This window comes from Canis lupus, chromosome 29 (assembly GCF_003254725.2).
Source record: "Canis lupus dingo isolate Sandy chromosome 29, ASM325472v2, whole genome shotgun sequence".
Classification (NCBI taxonomy): Eukaryota; Metazoa; Chordata; class Mammalia; order Carnivora; family Canidae; genus Canis; species Canis lupus.
This window is the reverse complement of record NC_064271.1, coordinates 2,930,672-2,950,460: the sequence shown is the minus strand read 5'-3', so window position 1 is coordinate 2,950,460 and position 19,789 is coordinate 2,930,672. Positions and strand designations below refer to the sequence as shown.

The 19,789-nt window shown below is 37.1% G+C and overlaps 1 protein-coding gene across 6 annotated transcripts in view; it reads right to left on the bottom strand.

Moving 5' to 3' along the window:
- Positions 1–19,789, bottom strand: part of SNTG1 (syntrophin gamma 1) — an 818,484-nt gene that overhangs the window by 50,717 nt on the left and 747,978 nt on the right. For all 6 annotated transcript variants that reach the window (XR_007407164.1, XM_049103928.1, XM_049103927.1 and 3 more), the window contains 2 exons: positions 9,343–9,495; positions 4,808–4,900 (listed from right to left, as the gene is read on the bottom strand). Coding sequence is in view for 5 of the 6 variants with exons in the window: in XM_049103928.1 (XP_048959885.1) it covers positions 4,808–4,900; positions 9,343–9,495 (246 nt within the window). In the remaining variant the exon portion in view is untranslated. The remainder of the gene's footprint in view (positions 1–4,807; positions 4,901–9,342; positions 9,496–19,789) is intronic.

The window sequence follows — 19,789 nt, the reverse complement described above, 5'->3', positions numbered from 1 at the left end:
AAGCAAAGAAGAAATAATTTCTCTGAAGAAGAATGTAAAAATTCCATGAAATAGAATTTGATGTCTTTGTCCATGTTTGGGGGCTGTAAGTTACACAATTGGGGAAGCAAAATGATTGAAAGATAGTATAAAAAGAAAAAATGCTAAGGTTTATATGAATATTGTAATTACATAATAGCATATATATATATATATATATATTTCAGATTTCTACTTATGTAGGAGACATTTCAAGAAAACATTCATTTTAATAATTTCAAGCTTTCCTTTTGGGCTTTTAATATCTACCTTTGATATGAAATAGTTGAAATATTAGAGAAAAACAGCATAAACAGAAAAAATAAAGGTTTAATTCTATTTTGAGAGGTTTGACCCATAGAATTCATATTATAGTTATAATTATATAAATGCATTTTAGAAAAAGTCAAACATATAATGAAATGTGTGTGTGTGTAAATGAAGACCATATATCTTTAGGAGAAACAATAGCTCAAAGTGCCTTAAAATTAGTGACCTTCAAATTATCCAGTATATATCAAAGACTCTTGAAAATTAAAAGTGTAAATAGAGATCATTTCCACTTCCTTTCAAATATTACCATGAAACACTGTAGAAACCAGAGTGTACTTAAAGGTATAAATGGATTATGGAGATTAAGATACTTCAGGAATTAATAAATTAACAATGAACTTAATTCTGAAGCATGATTCTTTGGGAAGAGAAAGTCCTCTAATTTTATACAGAACATTTCTAAACCAAGAAGGAAGTGATTTCAATTAGGGTGACATTGTCTTTTACTACACAGAATTTAAGTTCCTAAAATGTAGGTCACCAGGCATACATGTGAGTCTTATAAATTTCCTCCAGATAATGTTTTCAAACTATAATAAAGTTAGTAATGAGTACAAGAAGGAAATATAAAATCATTATAGTAGCTTTTAAAATATGACAGAGCTAATCCACTAGAATGTCACTGGGTAGTAGATGTCCAGGGGAGGGCCAATTTTGCAAATTCAGAACCCGGCTTTGCCCGGGTTTTCTCCATCTCAGTCATCTGCTGTTCTGTTGGGTTTGTGCCGCCAAACACATTTCTGATCATTTCCTTCCTGGGTCTCAAACCCTTCAAAGGTTCTTCTATTCTCAGGATCAAATGCAAATTCCTTACTAGGTTCCCTTTCATAATCTGGCTTTTTGGCTGCCCACAAACTTGATCTCTCATCTTGTCTGATCTCAAATTCAATATTTTTCCTTACTTATAGATATTTGTCTGGATAATCTTACTTTTCATATTTCAATTTCCAGGAAGCCTTCCTTGAGGACCCAAGATTGGTGTGTGTGTGTGTGTGTGTGTGTGTGTGTGCGTGTATTTATATCCCTACTGTATCTTTCAATAAAAAGCAAATATCAGTAACTATATATTAACAAATGTTACTGCTGAAGTCTCTGTTTTTATAGGGAATGTCTTAATGGATATAAGTAATTAATACATATATGTATATTTAAAGGGATATAATGACAATGAATCTCCTTTTGGCTATGGGAATCATTAGTACTGCAATATCATACTTTGACATATTAATAATAAAACCTTTTCTAATGCTCAAAAGTGTATATTTTAATAAGGATGAAGATTACAAAGAATAAGCTGAGCTGTTCTCTACGGCAACAAACTTCTATGAGGGAATCTTGCCAACAACACTAAGGTAAACAGAAGAATGTATAGCCTCTTGCTATGTTGCCAATGTAAAGTGAAGTATGGAAAATACAGTACTATTAATGTGTCTTGTACTGTCTGGAAAATACAGAGAAATAGTTTTCCCTGCAGAGTTTCAGGCACAAGGGACAAGTAACAAGAACTAGCTTGACATTCCCAGACCTCACTGCTTCAAAACTTGTAGCAGGCTAGTGTAAACTAAGGTCATGATGACTCTCTTCCCTACCATGAGAGTCTCTGATATGGTCTTCTAATTTAATTTTTCCTTATTGTTTATTTTATTTTTAAAAATATCTTGCACAAAATGATAAATATGGTTGCTTTTTTTTTTTTTTAATATCAAGGTAGCAATTCTCCCCTTTGCCAAGGTACTGATGGTGCAGAACTTGCTTTAAATCGAGCTCAATTAACTACTCCATACACCATCCTCCCCTTTCTTGGAATCTGTACTTTATCATAAGACCTTTGGTTTGCTTCCAGTCACTTCAAAGCTGGAGGACCTGATCAAGATGCAGTGCAGACAGACAAAATGTGAACAGCTAAAGGGTTTCCTTGTATGGCTTCTATGGCCTTCCCAAAACCAAACATTTAAAAAATCTGCTGGACATATATTCTTAAGGATTCTTTCCACATGCATACCAAATAGAGAAAATAACTTAATATTACTTAATTGTTTTGATAAAATATTGGAACAAAACATGTTTTAATTTATATATAACAATTATAGCTTTTTTTATTAATTTAAAAATAACTTTTGGGCTCATTCCATGGAGTAAGGCCGCCTTCTTGCAGTAAGACCAGCTCAGTGGTTTGCCCAGTACTCTTCTGGTGTTTGTCTGGTGTCCTGACATCATTATTAATAGTTCCCTATTATTGTGCAAGTGTCACAGTTTCAGTGATGAATACTCTGTTCATCATAAGCAGACAAAGTCTTTCCCTCCTTCCCAATTCTCAGATGGCCTTGAAGTTAGGAACTTCTAATAACAATCAGAAAATAGGAAGATGGTGATTACCACTCCCCAAGGCCTTTGTTTTTTTTCTGCATCAAGCTTGTAGTGACTAAAATCTCATTCTTGCTAAATGATATGCCCTAGATGACACTATAACAATTTGCTTAGGGTTAGCTGGCCACTCATTCCTTCCCAGCACACCCAGGCAAGGAATACCTGAAATTTCATATAGAACATCCACTCCTGGATTTTCTCCCTGAGCACACAAAGAGATGAAACAGGACCCTGACATGGATTTGTTATTATACTATCCTTAAAGAAAAACTCTTAAATTCAAGCATTCAGAAATGTGTTTAGATGAATTTTATTTCTTTCCCTCTCATTTGGGAGGTATGATTCTTTCATCTTCATGTGATAGTTTGGTGACAATTATAGCTGTGATATTTTCTTTATAAAATCACTATTTTTTTTCTAACCACTTTATTTTTTTAAGATTTTTTATTTATTCAACAGAGAAATAGCACAAGCAGGGGGAGCAGCAGAGGGAGAGGGAGAGGCAGACTCCCCATTGAGCAGAAAGACCTTTGTGGGGCTCAATCCCAGGACCCTGGGATCATGACCAGTACCCAAGGAAGACATTTAGCTGACTGAGCCACCCAGGTGACCTCACTTTAATTATTTTTGAAGTTATTTATTACATTGATTTAATGAATGAAATTGAGTAATAATTAAATTAAATTGTGTTAAATTAATTTAATACTCATGAGCCTAACCTGAGTTGAATGAATATTTTATTTAAAAGAAAGTCTTTGGTCATAAGAAAAGCTTATGGCAGTCTCATTTGAAAATCATCAAAAGAGCCATGGCACTGGAAATTCCATACGTAGAAAAGTATTCTTTTGGCATTATGCAAAGGCAATGTGCTGGATAGTTAAATCAATCTGACCAGCATATGCATGCAATTTAATTTCACTATGTCAAAAAAAAAAAAAAAGGCCATTTTTAAATAATGTGAGTTTTTATGTGACAATCTCAATTGCTGAGTCATGAAAAATGGTAAGATCTTCAGACATCAACCCACATCATAGTTGGCTGTGAGCTGCAGGACTGCACCATGGACTTCCATCATTCCCAAGATCCAAACCCTTTCCCTTTCTGTACACTGCCTTTCTCATACACTTATATCATTATCTTGTATTTGTCTTTGAAAATTTTGTACAATGCTTAATTTTTAAGTTACATATAAGTTTCCTGGTAAGGAATTACTCATTAATCCTTAAAATTAGTGGGAAGAAACATGGATTTATTCCTTGGGCCATACTTTGATAAAGGGAAAAGTGGAGTGGATCTGAGGTATTGATGTGCCATGGGAGGGAAAAGAATGTCCTCCACGGGGAACAGAGCCACAAGTCAGAAACTGTAGCAGTGACTCCAGTACTGGGAGGAAATTAGTGATGGCTAAGAGATAGTTGTGTTTTAAGGTTTCTTATATTTGACCAACTGAGAAGATTCTGTTTATCATTCAATATACATCAATCTCAGAGAAAGATCCTTTGTGGAAAAGGAACCCAATCAGATAGTACAAGACCTTACTAAGTCCAGTAAGGGTTGACAAGGGTAATACTCCCTGGCTAGAAATTCTAAACCCCAAATTCCCCATACCATAATTCTAACATATTACCTGTAAAACTAAACTAAACTCTGAAAAATGTTTTCCCTGTTTGGATATTAGAGATATTGGTGCAGAAAAATAAGAAATAAAAACCACTTAGTTTAAACAAATTTGGAGAGAAAAAAAATTGGGAGAAAAAAATTTCCCCTTAATTAAATTTTTGGTAAAAGAGAATATATAATATATATTATGCATATATTATAAATTGTAATGTATATATATTACACATATATTTTCACTTTCTATAGTTATAATATTTTGTGGAAATGTATGTTTTATTAAAAATTCAAACTTTTGTTTTTCTATAAACAAAATAAAGCATGATTTATTTTCTATTAACAAAAATGAGGATCTTACATTTGATACATAATAACCAATTAAAATGTTGACAGGAGTTAGAAATTATTTTTGAATCATTCTTAATTTACACTGTCTGCAGCACATCTTTCAGAGCTGACCTGAACACATTACCTTTGTTGCAGCATCAAAGCAGATAAATCCTGTGCTAAAGTCAATGGTGAGTCCCATGAGATGACTTTCTAACACACATGCATAGGTCTTGCACTAGACAGAACAGAAAATACTGTTACTTTTCATGTGCTTTATTCAATATCAGTATTAATAGCCAACATTTATCAAAGAATGATAGCTCCTGTAGTAAATTGTTTATGCAATAGCTAACTTAATATCAGCAATAACTTTATAAGATACATAGTATTATTGATGTCTTAATGTTGACAAAACAAGCTGAATAATTTTTCACCTACCAAGGGGTATGCAAGACCACATTTCCAATCCTGCTCCATGGAAACTTGTCTTTACCTTGTGCTACACTGACACCCTTTACTATATTGGCAATACTGGTATAAAAATGTTTAAGTGTAGGCAAGATTATGTTACGTTGTTATATTCTGTAGCTAAATATCATTGCATTTTCATTAAACCAAAAGTGAATTCTTAAAGGTTAAGATTTCAATTCTTCAAGACTTCAATTCTTGGTATATCAATTTCATGGATATTATTAAAAGAGAACTCTCAGGCACACAAACACAGATTCAGTAACCAAGCTAAAACATATAAGAATATCTTTACCTTAAGAATCTCTCATATAATTTTCATCCATGTGGCACAAGCTGTTTCCCAAAGACACTAACCAGTTGCTTGTTATTTGTATAAACCTACTGATTCTTCAAAAATCAACAATGGCTTTTCACACTGAGATCAATTTAAATTATAATTTTACTTATATGAATATTTTGGAAAGACTACTAAAATAAAGATACTGAAATTTAACAATAACAAATATGAAATAAAAACTCAGGACTTATATGCCACATAATGCATTTATATGTCCACAGGCCAATTTTATTTCCATTTAATTGAAAACTGTAATGGGATATTTAAATGAAAAAAAAAAAACCTTATAATTCAAAATAAGGAGGGAGAGAGGGAGGAAGAGAAAGAGATAAACTGATTTCAAGCAAATTTTCAACACTAATCCTTATATCATATTTGTTTTATAACACTGTATATAAAAGTACATTAAATGAATGACATTCTGACTATAATGATGGCTAAATGCATCAAGGTGCCTTCACCAAAAGCTATGGCTGTCAGCCCATTTTGCATAGAAAAGTTATAACCATGCTAAATTATTCCTTTGGAGTCAAGTTTTTCAAAAAACTTACTTAATGAGCCTTTTAAGTTCAGTTTGGGTGTAATTTTATTGATTTAATGCAGGCTATCTCCTGTGCTTGTATCTACCCATCACTATTTTATTAAAACTACAGTCGATAGTAAGAAATGTTCAAGGCTTATTCCTTCTAATTTAGACATATTTGTTTGCTTTTCTCAATTACTATAATTTAAAAGAATATATCAGATGAAAACACCTTCAGTCCAGAACATTAAAATTTATCTCATTAAGTTCAGAATTACAAATGAAACTAATTCATCAATAATCATTAAATTGAAACAGATATGATATAAATGGAGACTGAGTTTATTTCTATGATTTATCATCTTTTAAGAAACATATATGATGACTATACTTAATATTTATTATACTTAATGTTTTAACACTATATTAGATTTGTTTAATTTCTATGTTTATTTTATAATAAAAATTGGATTATAGTTAGAAAAAGCAAGAAATTATACTTTTTAGGGATAACTCGAAACATTTGGAAGATTTGTGTAGAATTTTATATTATGAAATAACATTTGAAGATACATCACACATAAAATACATTTTACTTTATTTATTTATTTATTTTTAACTATTTTATTATTTATTCATGAAAGACAGAGAGGAGAAGCAGGGCCTCTGCAGAGCAGGGAGTCTGATGTGGGACCTAATCCCAGGACCCTGGGATCATGACCTGAGCCAAAGGCAGATTCTTTACTAAGGAGCCACCCAGGCATCTCTATACATTTTAATATATCCTTTTGAATTATAGCTAAATGCTTACACTTGAATTAAATACATATGAATTTCAACCAATATTAATAATTAAAGAAAATCAATTTTGTAAATGATGTGCTTTTTCATTAGAAGTCCTATTTTAAAAGAGCTATATTAATTCAAATTGAATTATTGTAAGGTAAAAATAAATAAATAAGTTGTCTGCCCTTTACCAGTGTTATTTACTTACTCTGGGAAAATCTTTCAGAAAAAGGAAAAATAAAGGTGCTAAAAATATTATAAATGAATTAGGCCCAATACTGGTACTTGGAATGCTAAGTATATGTTGTAAGATTTTATTCATACAAATTGTCATTTCCTGTTTTAATATTCACTACATTCTCCAAATTTTAAGGTTTTAATTTAAATAACAATGTAGAATCTTTGCAAATACCTGCTTTTAATGGATTACCTTTTAAATATGTAGATATTATATCAATATTAAGTACATTAGAGATCCAAAAATATATAAATAGATAAATAAATAGATTAGAGGGACACCTAGGTGGCTCAGCAGTTGAGCATCTGCTTTTGGCTCAGGGTGTGATCCTGGAGTCCTGGGATCAAGTCCCACATCAGGCTCCCTGCATGGAGCCTGCTTCTCCCTCTGCCTGTGTCTCTGCCTTCTTTCTGTGTCTCTCATGAATAAATAAATAAAATCTTTATTAAAAAATAAAGAAATAGATTAGAAGCTAGAAAATGTTAGGGTGCAATCCCATTAATGAAAACCAATTTCAAAATCAAAAGAAATTATTTAATTCATTAATTTGTATTAGTAATTCATTAATTTTCTTTCTGCTTATTTCATAATATAACATATGTCCCCTCTAATTTATTTCTTAACAACTTTAATGCTAGTGGGAATACTGAGGACATAGAAGAAAAATACATAAACATCTTCATGTAAATATATTAACATCCTTGAATTTTGAAAATAATACCACCAAGGTGTTCAGTCACTGCATATTGATCTCTAATGCAGTAAACGAAGGGAAACCATAAGACTTATAAAACAATCAAAAGCTAACAAAGCATTAAGTATTTTACTTTTCACTTGCTATATGCATCTTAAATAAGTATTGTGAGATAGCCCAAAGAAATGCATTGCTCAGGACATCAGCTTTGAGAATATGAAGCACAGACTCAAAAAAACAAAACAAAACAAAAACCATACACACACAATGTTAACATACATCACAACAATATAATATTGTCTTATTTCTAAACCTCAGGAGACTTCAAATGAAATCTTAAATTGAGACCAACAGATAGATATTTCCATGTAATTGTTTATAAGTAAAGTGTGATATTCTAAAGAAATGATAATTAGGAAAACAAAAATATTGGTATAAATAACAAAAATTTCAACTATTCAACTAACATATTTTAGTACTTAAAGTGGTCTTAGATGTTGGCACTTAGAATAAAATAATATTGAAGATATTTTTCATGTTCCCATTTTTGATATTAAACTATTGAATTGAGGTTCTTTAGAGCTAAGTTATTGAAACAATATTCCTCAGTTACATTAACATTTTAAGATATATGCAGATCAGCAGAGCTATTAGAAAGTGTCAACTGAGCAATGAAACAAGTGAAATTCTCCTATTTTTTTTCCCCTGAAAATCAGGGGAAATACCATGTCATACTGGTATAAACTGATATGTTCAATATAGAAAGCTATAGTCAGAAATAAAGGGAATTAATATATGTTACAAATCAGTTCAGCATATTGAAAATATGTACATCAAATCTCCTATTACAGCCAAGCATTCCAGAGGAGTCAATGCTATATTATCATCATCATATGTTTGTTTTTGAATTAAGTGCCCATATGTCTATTTAGGTCTTGGCTTTGTGAATCCATTTGCATGTGGCAAGTCCATTACAACTGCTCAGTTTTGCCATCAATATCTGTCAGATGTCAGCCATAGAACCAATGTTTGGGAGCCTCATCTATTCCGTGGTCCCATTAATTGTAGAGGCTGAAGGTTCTATGAAGTTTGATCTACATATAACTTGACACTTAAGAAATAAAGCATAATAAATATGCAGTACAAAATGCATTTCAGCTGGTAAATGAACCTATAATTAGCAACCTATAATTTAGTGTGGGGAATGACAAGCACATATCACTCCAATAAGACCGTGTAAGTAGACCTAAGAAAACAGACAAAAGAAAGTGATATGATGCTCACGAGTGGGATGAGTTTGAACAGGATAGTTGTGGGAATAGTGGTAATAATGAGCATGACAGTTTGGAAATCAGGAAAACCTTTGTGATGATCTGACCTCTGGAAAAACTCTCAAATTTCATGTATGGTTTTGAAATGTAGAGTTGAAGGGAATTATTTCTAGAAAGAAAGAGCATTGCAAGAGAATGAAGCCATTCATGTTACAAGTGAGGTGGTCATGACTGGACAACAGGAAATGACTTTGTAAATTAATCAAAATCACACCATTTTCTATTAGAGATTTAAACTCTAGGGAGCAATCACGTGTTTTTAGGAGTCACAAATCCTAAAATTTCATAGACTCTCACCTGTATCCGTTCCACTTCCAGAAAGGTTGCTGTTTGAAAGGCTCTTTCCCACTGGGCGAGGTCAGAGTCTAACTCCACAGAGAAATAGAGATCCTCCCCAGACTCGGACTGCACGGTGAAGCAGTGTTTCCGCCGGTCCAGTAGGTCACTGTCCTGATGAAAACCTGGAGTTACACAGGCTGGCATACATCAATCCATATTGCTAACATGGCCATACCTTGAATCAATGTTGACTAAGTGCATGGTGGAGACGCCATAGTCATAAAGATTTTATGTTACTGCTAAATCTTCGTTAAAAATGGTCATAGCAGCCTAAACTCCATGCCTCAAAGTCCATAACTAATGTATTTCTTTTCTGTATCAACACTGAAGCATGCTCATGAAACAGAAGTGAGGATTTCTGGTTTCTATACTTACTAGCAATGTAGCTACCAATGCATTTAACACAAGAGATTCAGTTCTTTACTGTATTAAGGAACAACACACACAATTTCCCTTTTCCTTTACAGAACTGTCAAGATGATGAAATTAAATAATACTTATTAATATGTTTGAAAATTTTAAAAAGGTTAATAAGCATGGTATTTTTATTGAGTTGATTTCTTCAACCCTGAAAGTATCATGAAAATATTCATCTAGACAAGGAATGAAAAAAATGAGTTTAGGTTGTCTAAAAGACATTTATTGCTTTTAAAAAATACATATTTACCTTATTTATGTAACTCTATTTTATTGAGTCAAAAAGACTTTCACATGGCAATTTCTTGGTCTTACTAGAAGTTTTCAAGTGTTCACACATCTATGTGTATTTCAACCTCAGAGATGTTAACAGAAAGTGCAGCTAAAAATTAATGGAATAGAGTAATCCCAGGCAATATGTCAGATATGGCCTTTGAATTACATGAGGAGTGTACTGAAAATAGTCAAAGGATAATTACTAGTGTTTTCCACCATTTCTTATATGGAGCTACATAAAGGTAGCATCATTAAATACCCAAAATATTAGAAGGAATTCTCTGCTTTGGCAAGTATTTTCAAAGCAATTAACTAGTTTATTAATAAATCCATTTTTTTGGCATTTGGATGCTTAAAATACTAGAGGAGAATGGATGAATGGCAGTAGAATTTAGTTTTGATAACTGCTGTCAGGAGATATTCAGAAGCTTGAAGGAAGTCACATTCTCTGTGTTTATGATTTTCTTATACCATCTTAAGGGAAAAAATGAAAACATACTATCTTCAAAAATATAGTCCAATGATAAGCAATTGAAAAGTACTTTTTAATCATTTAAAGCTTATAATGTCTAGAGAAGTGGCAAAAAAAGATATTAAATAAATTACTACACTAGTGAATATGTCGGGACAGATCATTGTAAGTGCCATTATAGGGAGTAAGAAAGCATTTTACACCAAATTGTATTGGCAAGTCAGAGAAATGTCCTCTATGATGTAAATTTTAAACAGTGGCTGAAAGATGAGTGGAAAGATTAAAGATAGAATGGACAGGAAGAAGACTTTTGCTGACAGAGGGGCTGGTATTGGCAGAGGCCTGAAGCAAAAGTGTGAGGTACATTCCAGAGATCCAGAGAACAGATGAGAGAGAGACTGAGAGACAACACTGGGAAAGAAGATGGCTAGACAGGTCATGAATCTTAGACTCTAACATAAGTGTAATGACAAGTCACTTTATAAAAAAAAATCAGCAAATCCTCTGTTGTAAATATTTCAACTTCCATATTACTTATTTAAATTGATAACATTGGCACAAAACTTGTAACTAAACATTAAAGAATTTCTGGAAACTCCACCAATTTTATGGTTTATTCAATTGGCCTTAATGTTCCTTGTAATATGAAATTGTAACAAAATAATCAATGTCAGGTTTAATAACCAGAAACCTGTTGATATTTTTCCTTCTCATAAATTGCATGTTGCTATGGAATCTTAAAATAATCATTTAAGATTTTGTTTTTCTTGGCAGCTTAACTCCATTTTCTTTTATTTTTTTTTTATTTATGATAGTCACACACAGAGAGAGGCAGAGACACAGGCAGAGGGAGAAGCAGGCTCCATGCACCGGGAGCCCGATGTGGGATTCGATCCCGGGTCTCCAGGATCACGCCCTGGGCCAAAGGCAGGCGCTAAACCGCTGCACCACCCAGGGATCCCCAACTCCTTTCTCTTTTAAAACTTGAATTAGCATCTTCTATTATATTACCCAAGCACCGAAGCTCTCAAAGATAGAATTCTCTATTCAACTCTGCAAAATATAAGTTTGACATCTATGAACACTTGTGGTCATTGGCTATTGCTATTTGTAGGACACTCCTCATGCACTGACTCAAGCTACAACTGTTATGGGCATCCGGATACTCAGGCCTCAAGGTGTACTGATGGAGACAAATATGTAAAAATAATTTTAAAAGCTTCATGACAGTTCTATATAGCTAAAACTCTAAGGAAAAAGAATAAGGAGCAATAAATCATTCTTGAGAGTGTAAAAGAGAAAGTTTTTTTTTTTTTTAAAGATTTTGTTTATTCATGAGAGACAGAGACACAGGCTCCATGCAGGGAGCCTGACATGGGCCTTGATCCCGTGTCTTCAGGATCAGGCCCTGGGCTGAAGGCAGTGCTAAACCGCTGAGCCACCAGGGCTGCCCTAAAAGAGAAAGTTTTATTCTAGGAAGGGACTGTCTTATCACCAAGGACTTAGAGACACCTGCAAGAGCAATCAGCTGCAAGCCTGAATGGGCTCAGGTCCTCCTGCTAAGAAATGCACATGACTACCTGTGCTATAACACCCTGGAGGGTGAGAGGGCAAGAAAGAGGTGGAATACACTGCTTTAGAGAAGGAAGAGCAAGTGAGGCAGAAGATGGAAAAAGAAGCATGTTGAAATCCTTTTCTAGAAATTTAGTTTAAAGCGATTATAGCCCAAGCATGTGAAAGAGCTACTTTAAAAGTAATCATCAAAATATGTGGAGGCTGAGAAAAATCAAGGCCATTCCACCTCAAGTTTAGCATTAGCACAAGTACAGCCATCTTAGGCCCCTGTGAATAAGAGCTGATCTTTACAGGAAAAACTGCAGAATGTCCTCGGCAGGGAATCCCATATCAGAAAGACAACAGAGCCCACACTGGTGGTAGAAAGTCCCATATTAGAATGAGAACAGAGCTCAATGCCCTTGAAAGCCCCATATCAGAATATAAACAGAACTTGAGAAATTCCTCCACCCCTTCTGAAAATCCCCTAGACCAGCCCATAAAAAACCTAGCTGTAACCCACTTCAGGGTCCAAGTCCCTGCTCTGCTGTGTCGGGTATACTTGGACCCAAGCTCGAGCTTGCTAATAAACCCTCTTGTGCTTGCATCGGTGTCGGCTCCTTGGTGGTTTCTCGGATTCGCAATCTTGGGCACAACAAATATACATCCTCCTCTGAGTCTCCCTCATGCTGTCTACTCAAGTGCATCTGCTGTAGTGATAAGAACACAGGCTGCAGCCTCAGATGCTGTCTGGACTCAAATCTTAGCTCTTTCATTTATTAGGATGTGCTAGGTTAATGCAGATAAATTCTAGCATGCTTTCTGACAAATAGTAGTTTTTAATTAATATTAGAAATTTCTATTCTTAATGTTGATATTCAATAAAATAAATATATATGTCATTCCCTAATCTCTATTTCTTTAACTTGCTTCCTATTCAATTCATTTATCTTTAGTCAGAGTGTGAGTTTGGCCCCAATAGAAACAATAGGCTCTGTAATAACTCAGCTCATTGAAAGGATCTCTTAATTAGTTAGTGAAAAATAATAGCTGCACACATCTTGAGCACCAATTTTGTGCATTGATCTCATTTACGACTTCTTCAGGAGTATCCTGTAGATTTTTACATTTTTTTCAAGTCTTCTGGATACTTTCAAGATATTAATTTATTGTTCCTGTTAATAATATTTTCCATTTGAAAAATATTACATATATTATAAAATCCTTTTATAGACATGGTCCCATTTCCATTTTGTATTTGCAAACACTAAGGCTTGAAAAGGTCAAATAACTTAAACAAGTATACATACTGAAAATTCAGAGATTTTGAAACCAGATAATGAGGTTGAAACTAGGCTAAAGTTTAAAGCTTGTTTTTCAGAGATTTGTTTCCTCTCTTCAGCTATTGTGTCTTTTCAGAACCACTAACAAACCCCCTGGCTGTCTCTGCAGAAGCCTGGTTCTTCAAGGTCAACTGATTCTAGTCTATGATACAAGCAAGCCCTTGCATTCCTTACCAGAGATAAGGAGCCCAAAGACCAAGTGCAGAACCCTCTCTTTGTCCTAAGACAACCTCCTGATGTTAGGGGCTGAATTTTGCCCTGCTCTTGATGTGGGAAACAAAGGGAAAAGAAAATGTAGATAAAATTAATTGTCCTTATAACCTGCAGCCCATTGATGAATAGGTGAGGCAGGCAAAGTATTATGCTCCTTCAGGAAACTCCAACTCTCTTAATGCTAATGTCTTGTTTGAGGGAAAAATAATCTTGTGAGTCATTTTAGCATATGAAAATCCTTTAGGAACTTCCCTTCCCTTTATTTCCCCCAACCCCAAAGCACTGTCTTCTGCCATGGGTCCTGTTCCCATGCTTTAATAACACCACCTTTCTGCACTGAACATATTTCAAGAAGTCTTTCTTGACTATCAGCTCCAGACCCCAATAACACTACTCTGAAAACACATTGCTCTAATATTAAGTTTCCACCCTCAAAGTGACGGGGGTGTATGTTACATAAATGTTTGCTCAATGTGCATGTTCCTCTTTCCTCATGAATAGCCGTAAGTTTCCACACCCTTTTCACCAATATGCATATAATCTCTTACCCTGAATTTCCCTTTTAAACAGCTCATCCCCTCTTAGTCCAGAAACTGGGAAATGGTCTTTAGACATCTGCCTGCCTGCTTGCCAGCATTTTCCTGTCCTTGCAACAAGCCCCTCCATTTACAGCATTTATAAGGATCCTCTTGTTTAAATCTATCCACACTGCAGGACTTAATCTCCTTCTTTGGCATAATATGTTTAGACTTGGCTTGCTATAGGAAATTTAGGGAAGCAAAGCCCAACTTGAAGAAAAAAGTTTCAGGAAAGTCAACTAGCCCATGTGGGAAAATGCTATTCACCTTTAAAGGAAAAATGCTTTTTTGTAAGATAATGTTTTTACAAAGTGTATGGCATATAAAGGGCATATAACTACCAAAGTGAACTTTTAATCTTTGTGTTTGATATGCATTCTTGATTTCTTATTTAATACACTTGAATCTTTTTTCATTATTATTTTGATTGATATCAGTATTTTCCCTAAGACATTGCTGCTGAAATAAGTAGAAACATTACTACCATAAATTACAATTACTAAAACCAGAAAAGCAAACAAGCAAGAGACACATGAGACATGGTTAATTTCTTATAATATTATTTAAAAAGATGGCTTAAAAAATAAAAAATAAAAAGATGGCTTTCAAAATTATCTATTGAAATTAATGACTTTAATGAAGGTTCATCTTCTAGATTTCAATTATAATATTCTGCTTCTGGGGTTGATTGCATCATACTAAAAAGATCCTCAGATCCGTGCTTAGAAATCCATGCTTCCATCAGAAGAGTATAAGTATTTTTGGAGAACAACCTTCCACGGGCGGAGGCTGTGGGAGGATGGGAATGTACTTCTTATTGCTATAAATGTGGATATCCTAGGTCCTAAACAGTAGGAATTGTGGCTGGTCATTTGGTCCTGCCTTCAAGAAATAATCCAAACAATCCAAATATCTTCAAAGAATGAAATCCTAATTCTTAGCATTTCATAAACGGTATCTTGTAATACCACCATTTTTTGTATGAAAAATCATCTTGTAATATTCTGGTATTCCTTTTTTAAAAACAGAATCTCTCCCACTGCAGTTAATTCTGTCAGGTTTAATCCAATTGGTAGTGAAATGGAATAGAGAGGCCAGGCAAAAGTTGGTCGAAACAGGCTTTTAATGGGAAGCACTCTTGGGCAAGGTTCTGTGGCCCGCAGGGGAGGGAGAGAGCAGGGAAGTGGCAGGCAGGGGGAAGTCGGGCCCAGGCAAACCACACGGTGGGGGGGGGGGTGTCTATGAAGAGTTTTGGCAGGAAGATGGGGGCAGGGTGGCATTCCGATTAGGGCAAGGGTTACAGATCTTGTAAGCTAAGTTAGGGTAGGGCGGCGAGGTGGTGTTATTGGGAGGTTGCTGGCCTGGGGTTGGCCGTTTTGAGGTCCTCAGTCTCGCCAACCCAACATTCCGATCTTTTTGTTTTGTTATAATGGGGCGATGATTCAGATCTGGCTGCTTTCTGCTGATATAGGGGCATCATGGGGCATGTCGGAGGTGGGCAGGCGAACATAGAGGTGTAAAAGAAGTTGATTGATACCTGAGATATTTCGCGGATTCCTTCCTTGAATCAGAGAAAGCAAGGGGCCACCATTAATAGTATGACAGTGATTAGGAGCGGGCTTAGGAGGGGGAGGAGCCATGTGGTTAGTGGGGTCTGCCACCATCGGGGTGTAGTTGGGCCACTGGTGTGGTACTGGGCCTGGAGAGACTCACGAACTTTGGTGAGGGTGTGGAGATTGGTCTCAACTACACCTGTTTCATTGATGTAGTAACAGCATTCTTCATTGAGAAACATGCAGGCTCTGCCCTTGTCTGCGGTGAGGAGGTCCAAGGCATGTCGGTTCTGAAGAGCCACCTGGGCCACCGAGGTTATTTGGTGTTGTAGGGAGGCCAGAGACTCTGCCCAGGCTTCAATGGCCAATTGAAGCCTCTCAGATAGGTCTCTGGTGGAATCTACAAAGTGGATTAAGGCCCCCATACTCAATCCTGTGGCCACCAGGGTTGAGGCCAGGGAGACCCTGATAACCAGTGAGAGAAAGATTGCCCTTTTTTTGTTTTTCTGGGGGAGGGCCATTAAGGAGGGCTATTTCTGCCTGACTATAGATAGTTAATCATGGAACAGGGAGACAGGCAGACAGGAGGGAGGCAGAGGTATTAAGAGATTTAGATAGGGTGCCATTGCACCAAAAGAAACCTCTGATAGGAGCGTGATGAGAGGTGACATTTGACAGGGTGGCATTGCAGAGGGAAGAGTTAAGGGTGGAATAACAGAAAGAGAATTGGTGGTTGAGGGGGTTCAGTGAATAAGGGAATATTGTGCAGAGACGGAGAAGGTCCTGGAGGTGTGGGTGTGGGGTTGGTGCAGTTAAATGCATTGCGGAGGGGAACAGCCACCAGGGGGGCATTGCCCAAGGCGGCACAGATAAAACAGTGGGACAGATTGCCTATGCCAGAAAGGTTGGTAAGGGAAGTGCCTTGTTGGATAAGTTTTATCCAAGAGAAGTGGCCCTGGTCCTGAGCTGGGTTAGCCTGTAGGTGGGTTTGGAGAAGTTGTTCTTGTGCATGTATGGTGTGAGTTTGGTTACTTAGGATGGTTTGAAGAAGTTTGCTAAAAGCTTAGAAAGTTTTAAAGAACACACCAAAATAGGATTAAAGACCTGATAAAGGCAAAACATAGAAACTGTTTTTTCTGGGCAGGCAAAGAGAAAACAACTCTTTATATTTTCTTATGGAGAGCAGACCAACAAATCAAGAAGACTTTTGAACAGAAAGTAGATTTTCAATCTTATACCTTTGTACTTTAAAATCCATTCACTTCGATCTTAGTCTGTCCTGACCACACCTAAATTCCTTTCCAAGGATTTCCTTTCACAAATCTTCGACACCTTCCCTTGCATTGAGAATTTGTCCCAAGCCATTTCTTCCCAGTCAGTCTCATTTAGGACAAAATTTCTTTCTTTTACCTTGAACAAAAATATATTCCCAATCCTTATATTTTTCTTACACATCTCCTACTTTTCTACATTCAGAGTTGCTTCATTTATTGCCATAAGTCTTAATTAGATTTAGCACAGTTTTTCACTCTTAGAAACCTTAGTCTCCAGTGAAAACTAAGGAGTAACTGATTTTGAACTGTCACACCAGAACTCTTTAGATGGCAAATTTATGAAACAGTTAAGTACAAAGCATGTTTACCAAAAGATTAGAATATTCTTAGTTCCTTTGCAATCAAAAGTCAAAAGAACAAACTGATGTCCATTAATCAATGTTTCAGCACTTTTTCTCATTTGGAAAAGACCTAGATGTCCAATGAATTTAATCCCATTTATCATCCAAGCATAACTTTAAGGTTTCAGGTTACCAAAGACTTTGAAAGGTATCTTAATTACCTATGAAAACTTGGAAACAGACAATTAACCATCATTTTAGCCATTTTTTTTTTTACTAACAAATTGTAAAGAGATAACATAGCTTATATGACTTTCAGTAAACCTCAACAGAATAAAAGTTTCAGACTTAATAGTGATAATTTTCAAGATCTATCTTAGTTAAACCAACAAATTTAGTTTAAGTACCTACTATGTCCCACCTGGATCCACTTAAAGTCAACCAATTTGCTCCCCATTGTAAATTTTTACCTGAGACACTGGTCAGGGAATCTGCAGTGGGCAGTGTTAAGTAATTGGTGGTCTTTTTGTTCCTGGACAGGGAGGGGAGAAGGAGCTGCTGCACCTGAGGCACCAAGGATGGCCTAGAAGCTAGCTATGTAGGCCATACCCGGGGCGCTGCAGAAATACGAGGAGGAGAGGGGGAGGCAGAAGAGCGGAGGTGCTGCCAGAAGGCAGAGAAAGGGCTCCTGGTTCTAGAGGTCATAAGCTCCAACAGAGGAGCAGATGCCATGTTTTCCCATCAACAAGGGGGAACAGGCAGTCCACGTTGGGTCTGAGAAGACAGGGAATTTCCCCTGAAACAGGGAGTTTCAGCAGCTGCTTGGGAATATTCCTTAAAGTCTCCGTCCCAGGTAGACTAACCCCAGTTGTCCCCAATTATAGCCTTGCACTCAGGAGGTGAGAGAGAAAGACTTGAACGGTGGCGTTGAGTTTGTGTAGGATATCCCAGCTGAGGAGAGGAGCTGGGCAGGAAGGAATGTCAGAAGGGGAACCCATAGAGGCTGCAAGAGAGGAGTGGGGTAGTCTGTGGAATAGAGGAGGTGCCATGAATTCCCACCACTGCTACTGGAGAGGGGAAACTGGCCCCCGAGTAGGAAGGCAAAACAGAGTAGGTCACCCCCGTGTCCAACAGGAAAGAGATGGACTTACCCACTACCTAGAGCAGGACCCTGGGCTCAGCCTGGGTTAGGGAGGTGTCCGAGTCTGGGCCCTATCAGTCATCATCCAATCCGAGTAGTTGGAAGGCTAGACTTACCGGCTCAGGGTTTCCTCCACGTGGAGGTGCCGAAGATCCTCCGGGACCGGGGCAGTCAGATTTCCAGTGGCCCATGATTCGACATTGAGGGCATGGCCGCGTTGGCTCCTTGGGATTGGTACATTGACGGGCCCAGTGTCCCTCGGGTCTGCATTTGAAGCAAGCCCCAGGCAGGGGTGTGGTTGATTCCCCCTTTCTGTGGGCTCCGCAGCCCACCAGCTGCAGGGCTGCCACCAAGGCTTGGGTTTGGAGTTGGACCTTCTGCTGGAGTCTAGCCTCCCTCTTAAGTTCAGCCTCTTCCTCTCGGGTGTTAAAGACTTTAAAAGCCATTTTCACCAGGTTGGGAATGGGAGTTTGAGAACCCTCTTCAGCCTTTTTTAATTTTTTACGGTTATCAGGGGAGAACTGAGAGATAAAATGGGCTTCCAAGACAGTAGCCCCGGCTGGGAGGCAGGGTCCAGGCAAGTATACCGGGTTACAGCCTCAGTGAGCCTATTAAGGGAAACTGTAGGGTTTTCATCTGGGATGACTTCCCGGAGTTTATCATAGTTGACAGCCCTGTTAGAGGCCGCCTGCTTGCCAGTGATGAGCCAATGGATCATGAGGTCGCAGCGTCAGCGCAATCCTAGCCAGTCTGATAATCCCATCTGGGATCCACGGATGGAACTGCCTGAGCACCGACCCGCTGAGTGGCATCGGGTAAATGGCCCTGGTCTGCCTGTTCTCGGCAGCAGCCTGAATAGGTTCCCTCTCCTCTGGTGTAAGGGTGGTGGTCTGGACAACATGCAAATTATGTCAAGTCATATGCCTGGGCCAAATACTGGAATTTCTTGATATAGTTTCCTGGGTTAGCAGAGGAAGAGCCCAGACGCTTTTTAATTTGGGAAAGGTCCTGGAGTGAGAAAGGAGCGTGGAGCCAAACAACCCCTTCAGCTCCTGCCACCTCTTGCAGGGGACAGACCAGGTCAGGGGAGGAGGAGACCTTGTGGGATTTTGTGTGCATGGAGATTGGAGGGGAGGTAGGGGGTGAAGGTTGGGGGTCAGAAATGGGTAAAGAAGTGTGTGGTTGGGGGGCAGGAGGAGAAGGAGAGGGGGCAGGGGTTTCGGATAGGGAGCAGGGAAGACTG